Here is a 14,451-nt window from a genome sequence, read left to right as displayed (position 1 = left end):
GAATGTCTAGAGGTATAACGACTGCAACACTTCATTATGGCGACAACGGGAACTGCACTGGGAAAACACAGTCTAAATATTACCTTTGAGGATCCTCTCAGTGACCGTGTAGTTCTTGCTCTCCTTGACATGGGAGTCAAACTGCCAGGACAGAATCACGACGTAGTGTTTCACCTGAGAGAGACAAATCATGCTCATTTAAACTCTCACAGAAAGGTCTAAAAATAAGAATAACACAAGGAAAAAGAAGGTGTTTTTAAAAGAATCCAGAGACCAATTAACACAGTGAAATATAAATCTGATGAAGATAATTTTTCCATATACACCCTTTTAGTACAGAAAAGCCCAAAAATTTCTCTGACTTGCCAATCCTCATACACATCTCCTAGCAGGAGGCAAGACAGGGTGTAAAAATGAGAGCTTGGAAGCAACAGATAAAGCAATGCTGATACTTTTTGCTGGAGCAGACCTGTTAGGTTCAGTAAACTGCAATCTTGCTTGCATTTTCATAACAAATGCCCATGAAGCCTCGCTTGTCATGGTGGTTATTCCTGAAACAGTCTGACTGCAGACTGTGGATCTCAGATGCCCCCCTCTCGCAGACCCTAAGCCTGTCAGAACAAAAATGGCGTAATTTGATGGAACAAAATGTTTTCAGTTTCAGATTTTTTTCTGAAATTCAGCTTTGTTCATTAACATAGTCTGGCAGTTACATGAATGAAATAACTACATTGCCAACAATACAAACTAAGCAATATTTCATTAATAAAACAGAGAAAAAGGTCAGAGGTCTAACTCAAGGGTAAATTATGTATAGACCTGTTTTACAAGAAGATACACGAACAATGGCTTGCTTTAGCATCATAAGCTTTGGCTAAAGCTAACATAGCTGCGCTAGCAACGTAGTTAACTTTATTACAGGAGCCAATGTAACTAGGTTAGCTTTAGCAATGTGAGCCTTAGCAAACATAGGTAAGCTAATTTAGCTGAGTAAGGTAGTTAGATAATGTTGCTACACAGCGGATGTAGCATTATCTTTGAAGCTTTGCAAGTCTAGATATCAAGTTATTGTTTTTGCTATGTTAGCTACATAGATACATCATCTACATAGCTTACACAGCTAACGGAGCTACGTAAGCTACATTTGCTATGGTATAATGTTTTCATGGAGGATAAGCTGTTAACTCTGCTTGATTTTGCATTTTGTAATTCGGTTTTGCAGGCCAGGTTTTTAACTTTTAATGTGTGGGTTCCTAACCCTAACCCTTACCCTGAATGAAATTTTAAGATGATTTTATCTTAAAATTTCAGCATGCACTTCTGTTCTGACAGAGATGCCATGTCTCACAGTAACAGTCTGTTTGAGAGCAACGGCCTGCAGCCAGAACCCTCTCTGAATACCAGCTCAGTTATTTGGCTTGGCTTAGTAACAAGAGCCAGCCTTTGGATCCCGGATGACTCTCATTTGTTACCATTTTGGCTCTTTTCTGTCTATTAAACAACAAAAATGATAATAAAAAGAAACTGGCTATCAAACAGAAGCCTGCTTGACTTTTCACATGAAAGAGTCAGTTCTGTGAACCAGCTTGTTTGTGAATGACACTGCTTGAAGCTTGTCTCAAACTGAGTTGTCATCTTAATCTAACCAGTACCCCACAAGGTTCACAAAATAGTACATCACCATTCCCTTTAAAAGCATGTAAATGTGGGGGGAAAGCTCTTTAGCTCAATGCAAAACATGGCATGTTCTATGTTTGTCCAATATTATGACTGCCACATGGGAAGATTCTTTCCACCAATCATTGGACTGCAGTGAGTCCCCACTCACACTTGCTCAGATAGGTGTACTTGGTGCCTCTATAGAAGGGTGCCAAAAAAGTAGGGTGGTACAGTTGTGGGTACCAACTTCTGACAGTGAGAATTCACACCATACTGCACAAGATCAACAACTGAATGGAAAAACAGGCAGGTGAGTGGTACAGAGTTTGTAGCTACTTCATTACAGGCATAATGATCAAACTGGTAGCATGGAATAAATATCATCAACCCCTCCCAATTGCTTGCAGTAAATTTTGCTGAATGTTTCCTTTTGTGCTCACATATAAGCTAAATCAGGGATGGCCAATAAAAGCTCATGCAGCTAACTCCCAACTCCGTGGGAGGTTTTCAGGAGTTTGTGTATGTTTGGAAACACCAAAGCAGTTCTGCATTATGAGCTTCTAATTAACCAAACAATTAATATTTTATGGAGAAAATAATCAGCTAATTGCTTGATGCAGGAAGAAATCAATGGTTGCAATCCTATAAAAAATGTTTAAAGCATGTGCAAGCTTTGCCAGGTACAAAAGTGTAGTTTACATCATTTTCTGTCTGATTTTCTCAGGGTATCAATTCCAATATTAGGATAGATTATTAAATAAAAATTGTAAACAGTTGACCATTCTTTTTTACTGAGAGTGCTTCTGAATAAATTTTACAAGAGCAGCTTTTATTTCAAGGCACATCCTTTCACCTAGTTCATATTCAAATGCTCCTCTTTCCTAACTGTTAAGATTTAAGAAAAAGGGATAATACTGTATATTAAAACCTCTATTGATGGAGGTTAAGTAAAAGTGACTTTCACATCAGGCAAGAGGACAAAAAAAAAGAAAAAGAAAAAATAAATACCACATGGATATTTCTACAGAATGGCAATTCTGTATGAATGGAGGGGCGTAAAGGGCCTAGAGATTAGGTCATGTAATATGTACATGGGAGGTCTCCGTTCAAATCCAGCCTGCGACTCTTTCCCCATGTCATTCCCCATTTTCTCATCCCTGTTTCCAACTCTATCAACTGTCTTTTCTCTATCCAGTAAAGGCAAAAAAGCCTCCCTAAATTATCTAAAAAGAAAAGGAAACAGCAATAAAACAGGGTTCCTACATGCTTTTAAAAGTCAAATTTAAGACTTTTTTTAAGACCTTTGTAAGAACTGAACTGAGAAAAATCAATACAACTTTATGAAATGTTAAATGGTAAAAGACAAGGACACTTTTTGATCTTAAAATCTAAATTTGACGATTTTTTGGCACATCTAACGCCTCTATCTTATCAATATGCCATATGATGATATTTATCATGACATATTATAGCAGATGTGTTAAGCTGATTATAAACAATTTAAATATTAAAAGCAGAATCATGCTTTTTTGTTGCAGAAGACCTGTTGAAATAAGGGTGGCCTGAACAGATTTTTAAATGGCCAACCTAGGATCCCAGATGCTAGAGTACTGGACTAGTGTTTCACAACAGCTCAGAGTGTATTTATTAACAGTGAGGGAGATAAAATCAGAGAGAGATCTAGGGTTCTACACCAGAAAATTTAGATTATCCAACACTGAATTCCCTGAATTATGGAGAATATTTATGCAACAATCTGTAGAGGAAAATGTATACAATCGTATAAGGTTGGCTAGAAAATGAGGATTGGATAAGAACCTGTCTTAGTCAAAGTGCCTTCATTAATTTAGGACCACTCACTGGCAAAAATCACAATTTTTCTTTCTAAGGCTAACGTTTCAGATGCGCAATTTAGGACTATTTAAGACTTTAAGGGTCTTCAGGTACTCTGAATAAAACATGCATATAAAATGTTATATTTCATTGAGAATTTCAACTGATGAGGCATTTTAATAATTACATTGCCTACAACAAATTTCCTCAACTATCAAAGCCTAATAATTTATTGTTTTACAGATACGATGGCAAGAAAAAACATATTTCCATTGAAGTGTTTCTAAAAAGTGTGGGAATCCAACTAAAAATGTCTCACCTCGTACTGAGGGTTAAAGCTGAATGAAAAGCTCAGAGAGTCTGCAGTGATGGTGTCAGCGATCACAGAGGGGAGAGGTAGAGCTGCCGAGGAAACAGAGAAGAGTGATGCAGAACAGTGTTAATTAAGTTAACTACATATATGATCTGTGAACATTTGATTTTTATTCTGCTGCAAATTAAAACTCAGGACTCCCTCCATGTGCAGCAAATAAAATCCTGCAGTATTCTTTATAAAGAGAGCACTAATTGTGTGAAAAGGGATCAGAGTCAGACTGAATGAATCACTGAATGAAAGTACTTTAAAATTCAGCAATAGAGAAATAAGCACTGCCATGTCATGCTGGTGACTGCTAATTAGGATTTCCTCTACCCTTTGTCTTTCGTAAAACCTCTTCCTGCAACTGAGAACCTCATTTACGAAGTGATGTTTTTAAAGTTTGAAAGCATTTTAAATCCCTGAAATACCTGTAAATCTCCAGCAGATGGCAGTGTTGTAAAGGCAATACCAGTAATAATACCAGTAACACCAGTGTGTGAAATTGTTAAGGGAGATGTCTTACCTTTCTTAGGTGTGATGGATTTCACTTCGCTCCAGTTTCCTACTCCTCGACTCGTCACTGCTGCCACCTGAGAAACATCATCAGAGCAAGGCAGTAAAAGTTGATTTACTGAGTCACCTCTCAAACACAGAGCTACTTAAAATGATTTGAACAGTAAAAAACAGAGAATGAAGGACATCATTGGCAAAAATAATCAACTTGAAGAGCAAAATATATTGATTTATAACTCAAACATTAGCTTTACCATTTTTAAGTTGTTGGATGAATACACATACTCTGCTTATGCTTTAGTTTGTTTTCCTATCCAATATAATCCAAATTCATGAATAAAGCACATTTAATTAAAAAAAACGTTTCACAAGTGCTGTACAATCCAGAATAATAGCAATAAGAGCACAAGCCCAACGTACAGAGTAGGGCCGAACAACTTTGGGAAATGATCTAATTGAATTTTTTTCCCCCAGTTATTGCGATTTGATATGCAATTATTCTTTAACTCTCTTTTATTCCTAAACACAGGTTGAACAATTCTCTAAAAATATTTAATTCTGATGATTTTTGACTCGTATTGCAAATTAGATATGAATTGTTGCATTAAACTGTTTTGTCATTCTCATATTTAATGTAAAAAATACAAAAAATTAAGGTAGGAATTTTTGAGGACTATTCTAAAAAAATGGCACTTTAATGATTGCATATGTCATGAATAACAGGTCTGCAAAAAAAAAAAAAATTCCGACACAAATTTCTGGTCAAAGAAATATTGTACCTTCGATTTGAAAATTGTAGCAGGCCATATTGCCATTTAATCTAATTTTCAATTAATTGCCCAGCCGTAGTACAAGAGTAAAAAAATATTAATACAGTAGGAAAGTTTGCAAAGGTAACCGTCAATCAGAAAATATAAAAAATGCCTTTAAAATCAACTACTCAGATGCTCATTTATTTGTGTAGCTCCTAAACCACACAATTTATTTGTGATCAACCTCTTACTGAGCCTTGAACTCATTTTTTTTGTTTTATGGAGCTCTTAATCCTGTATATTGTTGCATTTAAAAGTTCTCAAACATTAAAAAAATATATATATTGAATACACAGAACTGAGTATGATATGAGATCAATTAAATAGTAAATACATATCAATTTAATAACAAAAAAAGAAGAATCTGCAAAAGTGCATAGTTTGTGAAGCTGAAGTAAAAACAAGAGCAAAAAACAATTTTGCATCCGTTAGAGGGTAGTATGCAGAGGTAAAAAGGTTTCTTAGCTATAATTTGGTCAAATTCAGGCCAAGTTACCCTTAAACTCTGCAATAGAAAACCTTATGTGCAATAAAACATGTTGTTAAGCTATTCAAATTATAAAAATTCTAGAAATCTGTTTAATCAACTTTTAAGGATATGAAGATTTTCTGAGTTTTACTTAATAAACTGAATTAGATTATGCAAATTACACTTCTAGTCATCACACTGCAACATTTTCATGCCATCAAATATTTCAGAATATTAGAAATGATGATGAAATCAATTAATGCACTTATCTAATAACCTGACACGCCAGATGGATTTGTTTCACACATCCATCTGGAAAACCTTCCATATACAGCGTTTAGGAAAGGGCAGAGCCTTTGAAAAAAAAAAAAACTCAGAGCATGATTGGATGAACGTTCTGTCTGTCACATCTTTACAGGCCAATCAGAGCAACAAAACACGTGATGTCGTTGCCGTAACCGAAGTGCGCATGCGCAGCTACCGAGGAATAAACTCCATATAGAACCGCATAACACGAACCATGACGACTACAGACATGTCAGTACACGACTTTTGTCGTTTTTGAAAAGAAAACAACTCAATGCTGTTCTTTGTTCTTCTTTAAATGAAGAAATGTCGTCAAGTTCTTATAAAACTGGCGCCTTAGCAGCTAATGTCTTGACCAATGCTGATTGGTCCTGTCACTTTCTAAACTGGGCCCAAACAGTTCAGACGGGAGCTTTGCAAGATGGGATTTGCCACTGAGAAACACAGAAACGGGCGTATTCATCTGCTTTGCAAGGTTACTTATCTAATGCATTTTGAAGCCAAAAAAAAAAAGTACTTTTCTTTCTGTTGCAAAAAGAATAAATGCTTCAGCTTAAATTGTTTTATATTAGTGCGAAAGAAAACTTGCGTGTGCATTTTTCTTACCCTGAACCTGTACAAAGTGTCCGGCTGCAGCTCTGTAACTTCAGTGTTGGTGGTGGTACACCTCTGTGATGTCCATTCAAGACCTCCTCGCTCACTATACTCAAGCTGAAAATAAACACATACACAAGCACATAAATATCTCAGTTAACTCAGTAGACTGTCTTTAGCAACTATATTTCTATCTCTAGCAATCAAACCAGCAAATACTGAACCTCTGACCAGGTTGATGTAGAGACTTGATAAAAAGATAGGTGACATGAAAACTCTCCAGAATTGAATCAAATCTTTAGGAGCTCCCCCTAATGACTGGCTGCATTTAACATCATACGCTCCACTTCCTCCATGGGGACAAATCAGACATATAGGGTCAAACTATGACATCAGATATACAACAAATTCAATTTCAAACAGATTTTCTGCCATAATAGGTCCTTCTCATGTTGACTTAGTTCCAAGTGTTCTATTTTTGTGATTTAAGTCTTACTCCATTATTTGATGATAAAAAAGTATAAATACCATGACTGATGGCGTCATGACCAGCCAATAGAAGACAAGGCATGAAAGCTGATTTTCATGTAGTCATTCTGTTTTTTTGTAGAACAATAAAATAAAGATTTAAAACATTATTCACCTCTTAACCTACTGAATGATCACATTTCCAGTCTAAGTGTCTGTGCTCTGAGCCTCAGTCGACTGACCAAGACACTGGTGCTAAAATCTACAAAAAAAAAAAAAATTGAGCTCCACATGTAAACAGCAGGAGGAGCTGAAGACGGGGTGTCCATCTTTACATCAGTTAGTGGTCTGATAAATATGAAAAAGACTCACAATGTACTCTCTGATGAGGCCGTGACCTTTGTCCGGAGGGCTCCAGGAAATTTGCACCTTCCCATCCTCAGCATTATCACAGGACAGCTGTAGGTTTCTTGGTGGATCTGGCACTGAAGGATACAAAGATACAGCCAATGGGATGACTGGATTAATGAAAGGCTCTTTTGGGTGGAACTCAATCAATCTCATACTTTAAAAAAGATCAGTATTTTTAGTAATTAAATTTATCTGCATCTATTCTTATGATGTAGAACATTAAAAACTGTAGCACATGAAAGGAAAGAATAACAGAAATGTTAAGCTGGTCCAGCATGCACCTAAATTTATGATTTATCTGTTCAGCTGTTTTAGGTAAAAGTTTTGAAACATATCAGAAATGAAACCATTTGAAACCTACTTTGTTGTCAAAAACCAATGACACACAGGAGTTAGTGTTCAGTTTACGATTTACAGGCAGGGAGGGGGATTGTTATGCACTTCAACTCACATCCCTCTGGCGTCCTGACTGTGATCATCTCATTGGTCTTGTGCAGCTTGCTGAGACACTGGGTGAGCACTTTGACCTGGTAGGTGGTGTCGGGTTTCAGCACTGTCAGCTGGTAGCTTGTCTTGTTGCTGTGAGTGTCCATGATGGTCCACTGCTGGGTGCCCACCAGCCTAAGAACAGACAAAAAACAAACAATCTTGGTGGCATTACAGCAACATAGGCAGAGGTGGGGATTGTTAATTTCAAAGATATATTTATCTTATAAGTCCTGGTCTTTATCAATACTACCATCAATAACCTTCTATAATTAGAAAAAAGGCTGACTGACAATACCTACTAATCAGGAAATAAATCATTGTTTTTAGAGTAGAGTTTTGAAAAAAAGCAGAACTAGGTCCCAAATAGCGCTGTGTTTCCTTCCCCATCTCTAAATGTGACAGTCATACAGAGGTTAGGGTTGAACCGCTTGTGCCAAGATCAACTTTTAATAAGTATAAAACCTGATGAAGCTGTGGAATATCTTACCTGTAGTAAATAAGGTAGTAACAGGAGTCCAGAGGAAGGCTTTTGGGGCGAGACCAGGTCAGGGTGATGGCGCCCAGGAAGTCTCGAGTCCACTGGAGATTCTGGACTTTATAGGCCAGATTATCCACTGGGTTTAAAAAAGAGAGATGAGGAAAACTAAATACCTCATGGTTAAGCCTGAAAAAAAGCACCCAACGCCAGCAGGTGGCAGCGTCGTACTGCTTTAAATTATCAAGTAACCTAACAGCATTTTTAATGTATTTGGAAAAGTTGAGATTTATCAGGCAACCATACAGCTTGTATGACATACAAAAACATTTCTGGTGATATGTTTTTAGAGAATATGGGACGTACGGGTGCAGTTATCCTCATCGCTGTGGTCAGAGCAGTCCAGGAAGCCGTCACACCTCTCACTGTCCAGAACGCAGGTCTCTCCATCAGAGCAGCGTGTCCCATTAATGCAAAACAGAGGACCACGAGTGGCTGCAGAGACACAAAGGTGTTACAGTATTAGCTATGCTATCGGAAAACATGGATTCTAATTTGGCATGGTCCCATTATCTCTGTTTGCAGTGGTTTGACAAATATGACCAAAATTATTTCTGACGTATTCATCAGTTTGCACGTGTTATCACTGGCATTACAGGTGCAGTTTTTCAGAAACTCACGGCAGTGTGCTTCATCAGAGCCGTCCTGACAGTTGGTCTGACCGTCACAGCGCTGCCAGTCAGGGATGCAGAGGGCGGGTCGGTGACACTGGAACTGACCCTGACTGCACCGACCAGGGGAGGGTGGAGGAGGAGGTGGCTGAGTCGGTACTGGAGCGTTTGTTGCAGAACTAATACCTGATGATAGACAGATGCAGAAAGTTAGAGTGAGCAATGAGAGCAGTAATTATTAATATTTAAATTCTATTTTTGTGTACATTTGACATATTTCTTGTCTGGTCAAATAAAACAGGATTAAAGAAAGATATGATCCACTGCCTCTCTTGTGTAAAACCTGTTGATCAGCTGACAGACGTGTACCTGTGGGACATCCCAACTCGTCGCTGCCATCAGGACAGTCAGCGTAGCCGTCACATACCCAGGTGTTGATGATGCAGGCTCCAGAGCCACAGTGGAAACGGTTTGGGGCACACGTAGAGGGACCAGGAGACACAGTGTGAGGAGTAACACCACCTGGGGGAAAGATACAAAAGGAGAATGGTTAAATTACTTCAACATACAGGAGGTAAAAAAGAAACAAAGAGCTTAAAAATCTGCAAAAAAGAGCATCAAACGGTTTATCCAAGATACACAAAAATGTCTGTATGATGAATGAATACTAAAGACGTGCTGAAAGCACCCACTTCAAACTGTTTAAAAATGTTTAATATAACAATTCCCAGCTATGAACTGTTAAGTCTTCAATACTTTGGTTTTAGGACACTTACATTCAGGCTTTTCTTCTTAATGTATTTCTAAGCCAAACCCCCTTTACAGAGAAAGGGTGTAATATTCATTTATACAGTGCCTATGAAAAGTATTTACCACCTTGGATGTTTTACCATTTTATTGATTTTATAAATCCATCATGATCAATATAATTTGGCTTTCTAAAATAAATGTAATAAAATAATAGAAAAAAGAGTCTAAGTTTATACCTGTACACTGGGCCTCATCTGACCAGTCCCCACAGTCGTTCTCTCCGTCACATTTCCACCATGTTGGAATACAGCGTCCATTTTTGCACTCGTACTGGAAATACCGGGAGCAGCCGGGGACCTCAGTGGGAGCAGCTGCACAAATATGGGCGGGACATAATGCTGATTCAACTGAACCTTTACAGAACTTCTTTATAATTACAAATTACAACATAAAGAATAATGTCTAAACTGCAGGCCTCATTCACCAATTGCTTTTTTTAGGAAATCTGTTCTTAAAACACACTTTTTAGTTTTTTGCATCTTTAAATTTAAAATAACATATAAGATAGGTAAGACAAATAAAGCCAACTTTCATTGTAATAATATAGTATTTGATTTAAACTGCAATGTTAAATCATGAAAAAATCAAACACTTATTCACAACAATAAAATCCCGACTCCATAGATTGGTTTTCCAGAGAGAATCTGTCACATTTTTCTTTGTTTGGCAGCCATAGCTTTGAGACTAAATGTTCTGTACATTCAGGTTGGAATTATAATGAAAAATATGAGATTTGATCAGCATCTCCTTTTTGTTTATAATTGTCCTACTCCTAACAATTTAGCACATCAGGAACAGCTTCAGGAATCTGGCCAGGACTTTTTCTTAAAATATTGAAAGCATATATATTTATATATTTAAAAAAAATCTGGAGAATATTAGCAAATGAGTTGAGTAGAGAGTTTTTATGCTTTACTGGACTATTTTTTTCCTCCTTACCACAGTTGGCTTCATCAGAGTAATCCCCACAGTCGTCCATGCCGTCACACTTCCACTCCAGGCTCACACACACACCGTTAGCGCACTGGAAGGTGTAGGAGTCACACACTTTGCCAAACTCAGAAGGCGTGGCTGACAGAGAAACAGAAGATTTTTAGCATATAACAACAACACATTTTTTTGCAACAGAGTCAAATGACACATCAACTATAGAAGATTTCAAGGACTGGCTGTCTCTCTTGGAGTGCAGGATTGGAGGCAGGGGTCAAAGGAGGAGAAATGTAACTGATCAGAGGAAGGATTTCTCAAATACAATACAGCTGTAAGCTACAGTAGCATGCAAGTGTTCCTCACCACATCCAGCATACTCTGCATCCTCATCGGATCCATCTTCACAGTGTTTGATCCCGTCACAAACCAGAGACTGAAACAGACACTGGGCTCGGTTCTTACACACAAACTCCATGTAGCGAGTGCACAGGGGGTCTGTGGGTGAAACAAAGAACATGACAGACATTTAAAAAACACTCGACTAATCAAAAAATAATCCATTCTAACATGAGGTGTTTAAATTGAACATAAGCATCTACAAAGAAGTACAGACTCATGTTACATGTGTTTCATGCTTCATATTTTAAAACACTTTAAAATTACCTGTGGGCTCAACAGGGTTCTACTCTGGTCATACTCTTATTGTCCCTGAAAATGTATAGCTCTGTGACAACTTATACAATTTCTATAGAAGAATTTGCAATTAAGGGTGCGATGAGACACTAAGCTCACAAGAACGAGTCAAAATTGTAAACGATTTTTAAACTTCAATAACATTAAAATGGAATTTTTTTTCTTTTATCCAAGCTAAAGTCATAGAATTAGCAGTCAGCTGTGATTCATTCACACGTGACAGAGGATCAACTGTGCTCCTTTTTCCTTACTAGCTGCCACACAAACTATCTGAGGGTGTCAGGAACAATTGCATGGGCAATATCTAGTTCAAGTGGACTACTTCATGAAAGCTACAGCTCTGCCTCGAGGCATCCTGTTAAGACAAGACATTTTCCGCCTCAGTGAGTCTCGTGAGATCACAAGATCTCCTCACACCCTGTACTGGCAATACCAGTATGAGGTATCTTTATACCAGTACCCTAACGTTGAAGCCCTGCCATCTTGTGCATTGAATTAATCTTGACTGTCTTATAATTAGCTTTTTATCAATTTACTGTAGTTTTTGAAACATTGTGATAAAGAGTGCTTTTTAAATGAAGTTACTGTTATATTAAAAGTTGTATCTGTCTTTTGGATTGTGGCAAAATTACAGGGGGCTGATTTTATGATGATTACTAGTATATTAAAAACAGATCAGGCAAATCTGATGAGATAAGAATTTTTACTTTCTTATAACTCATTCCTCTAAAAAAACTACTTCACAAATAGGATCTCTCACCACAATTGTGCTCGTCAGCGCCATCTGGACAGTCCTGGATGCCATTGCAGTGAGCGGTGGCAGGAAGGCAGGTGTGATTGGAGCAGAGGAAGCCGTTACACCGAGTTCCCTCTGAAAACACAGAAAATGGCCACAGGTAAAGTTACATAGTCAAAAAGCTTTTGTTTTATCAGGCTGGCCTTTTTTTCTGTTTCATCATTCACAGTAATCAATGTCTATTTTTGTTCACAAGTGTGTAAAAGAATGAAAATACAAGCATTATTCAACATCCAACAAAACAGATATATCTAATCACCTGATAAGTTTTACAAAAACATTCTGTACACACAGTACAGTTAAGTGTGTTTAAATGACACTGCTGTGTGTGTACTTACCACAATGTCGGGGATCTTCATCAGAGTCATCCTGGCAATCGTCATCACCGTCACACACCCAGCGCTGTGGTATACAGTGACCTGTGTGGCACTGGAAGCTGCTGGCCTCACATGTATGGTGACCCACTATGGACAAATAATAGAGATTCAAAACTTGACAAAGCTGATAAAATTAAGAAAACTCATGAAAGTAATACCTGGAACCCATTCAAGTTGATGTAAAGTTGCATAATTAAATATTCACTTCAACATCATTTTGAATAATAATAGAGTTGCATGTGAAGGTGCATAAATAATCATATTACTCTGATTATTCCAGCCATGCTATTGTTTTTACAACTGAAATAGCCTGATTATATTCTCTAGTATATGATGTACCAAGCAGCTGACAAACAGTGTTCACCTGTACAGTTGGCCTCATCAGACCAGTCTCTGCAGTCATTGTCTCCATCACAACGCCACGCCTCACGGATACAAACACCTCGTGCACATGTGAACTCTCCTGGGCCACACTGGTGAGACTCTGAGACATGAAAAACATTGCATCCAGGCAACGTTTTAGAAAGCAATGTCAATACATTCGTGCAATTTAGACAGTGTTCAGGAGTATTCCTGCAATTTTTGGTAATTGAAAGCATAAATTCACCAAATACTTGATTTTCAAGGACTTTTATTTTTGTTGCTGTGGTATCAAAAATTAAATCATCGGGGCATCAAACGGCACAATTTGATTTTACTAGTATCATATCAAAGCATGAGGTTCTGGTTTCATGACAACAGTACTCTGGGTGGTTCAGAATTTTAGACGACATAAATATCTTACAGATAGGTAAGCAACCAAAGATTAGTATAGTATAGATAGTTAGTATGGATAGTTTTTTTCAGTCAAAACAGATTAATTACTGTTATGTTGTTTTTTTTTCTCTTTAAAGAATTATACATACAGTATATAATTTTACAGTTTAATTGTTTTTTTCTTTAGTAAAAAACACTTTGCCATATGAAAAGCTTTCATGGAGGAAAGTGCACATTTACGACACACTCCATGTTTTTTCGGGGACATCTGAAGATAAAAAGCAGCATCTTACCACAGTGCTCTTCATCGCTGTTATCTCCACAGTCGTCTTCAAGGTCACACTTGAAAGCCAAAGGAATGCAGGAACCTGAGGCCATGCAGCGGAACTGGTTTGATGGGTCACAGGTGGTGGTTGCTGAAATTAGATCAGACAGGGACAAGGAACATTAATATGTTGTGTCTTTAACAGCTTTTACACATAGCATGGAAACCCAGAAAGAGAGCTGACAAGTATTACATTTCTAAACATAAAAAGGCCAGAAAGAAAAGTTTTAGTCTGGTAAAAGAAAGTCTGTTGGGATTATTTTTGGAAAAAAAAAAAAAATTAAATGTCTCTGTAAATGGGCAAGGTTTCTGAGTGGCATCTGTGCAGTAGTTTCATGGAATGGGTTTCCATGGACAAGTAGCTGCATGTTAGTCTCACATCATCAACTCATGGGAGTGGGTGTAAAGCACATCAACACTGGACTGTGGAGCAGAGGAAACATGTTATTCTTCTCTGTTTGGCAGTCAGATGGACAAGTCTGGGTTTGGCGGATGCTGGGAGAACTTTACCTTCCTGACTGCATTGTGCCAACTGTGAAGTTTGGTGGAGGAGGGGTAATGGTGAGGGGCTTAGTATTACCAAGTACTTCATACAAGGGGCGAGACGAGAAAAGCATCGGCTTCTTTCTGCTCCTTTTCAAACACATTATTTTTTATTCCATGGGAACATCCATCCATTTTCCATACCGCTTATCTCTTTTGGGGT

At 37.7% G+C, this 14,451-nt stretch overlaps 1 protein-coding gene across 3 annotated transcripts in view; it reads right to left on the bottom strand.

Annotated features, from left to right (window-relative positions):
* The window catches only part of sorl1 (sortilin-related receptor, L(DLR class) A repeats containing), a 132,146-nt gene that overhangs the window by 13,659 nt on the left and 104,036 nt on the right, over nucleotides 1–14,451 (bottom strand). For all 3 annotated transcript variants that reach the window (XM_041800923.1, XM_041800932.1, XM_041800942.1), the window contains 17 exons: nucleotides 13,714–13,836; nucleotides 13,029–13,148; nucleotides 12,626–12,751; nucleotides 12,252–12,362; nucleotides 11,162–11,293; nucleotides 10,808–10,939; nucleotides 10,045–10,179; nucleotides 9,428–9,580; nucleotides 9,068–9,244; nucleotides 8,754–8,882; nucleotides 8,400–8,526; nucleotides 7,875–8,044; nucleotides 7,385–7,497; nucleotides 6,557–6,661; nucleotides 4,374–4,440; nucleotides 3,812–3,894; nucleotides 84–174 (listed from right to left, as the gene is read on the bottom strand). In XM_041800923.1, the coding sequence (XP_041656857.1) occupies nucleotides 84–174; nucleotides 3,812–3,894; nucleotides 4,374–4,440; nucleotides 6,557–6,661; nucleotides 7,385–7,497; nucleotides 7,875–8,044; nucleotides 8,400–8,526; nucleotides 8,754–8,882; nucleotides 9,068–9,244; nucleotides 9,428–9,580; nucleotides 10,045–10,179; nucleotides 10,808–10,939; nucleotides 11,162–11,293; nucleotides 12,252–12,362; nucleotides 12,626–12,751; nucleotides 13,029–13,148; nucleotides 13,714–13,836 (2,094 nt within the window). The remainder of the gene's footprint in view (nucleotides 1–83; nucleotides 175–3,811; nucleotides 3,895–4,373; nucleotides 4,441–6,556; nucleotides 6,662–7,384; nucleotides 7,498–7,874; nucleotides 8,045–8,399; nucleotides 8,527–8,753; nucleotides 8,883–9,067; nucleotides 9,245–9,427; nucleotides 9,581–10,044; nucleotides 10,180–10,807; nucleotides 10,940–11,161; nucleotides 11,294–12,251; nucleotides 12,363–12,625; nucleotides 12,752–13,028; nucleotides 13,149–13,713; nucleotides 13,837–14,451) is intronic.

The sequence above is a fragment of the Cheilinus undulatus genome, linkage group 2 (genome assembly GCF_018320785.1).
Source record: "Cheilinus undulatus linkage group 2, ASM1832078v1, whole genome shotgun sequence".
NCBI classification, from domain to species: Eukaryota; Metazoa; Chordata; class Actinopteri; order Labriformes; family Labridae; genus Cheilinus; species Cheilinus undulatus.
Note: the sequence above shows the minus strand (reverse complement) of the source record. Positions and strands in the feature narration are given on the sequence as shown.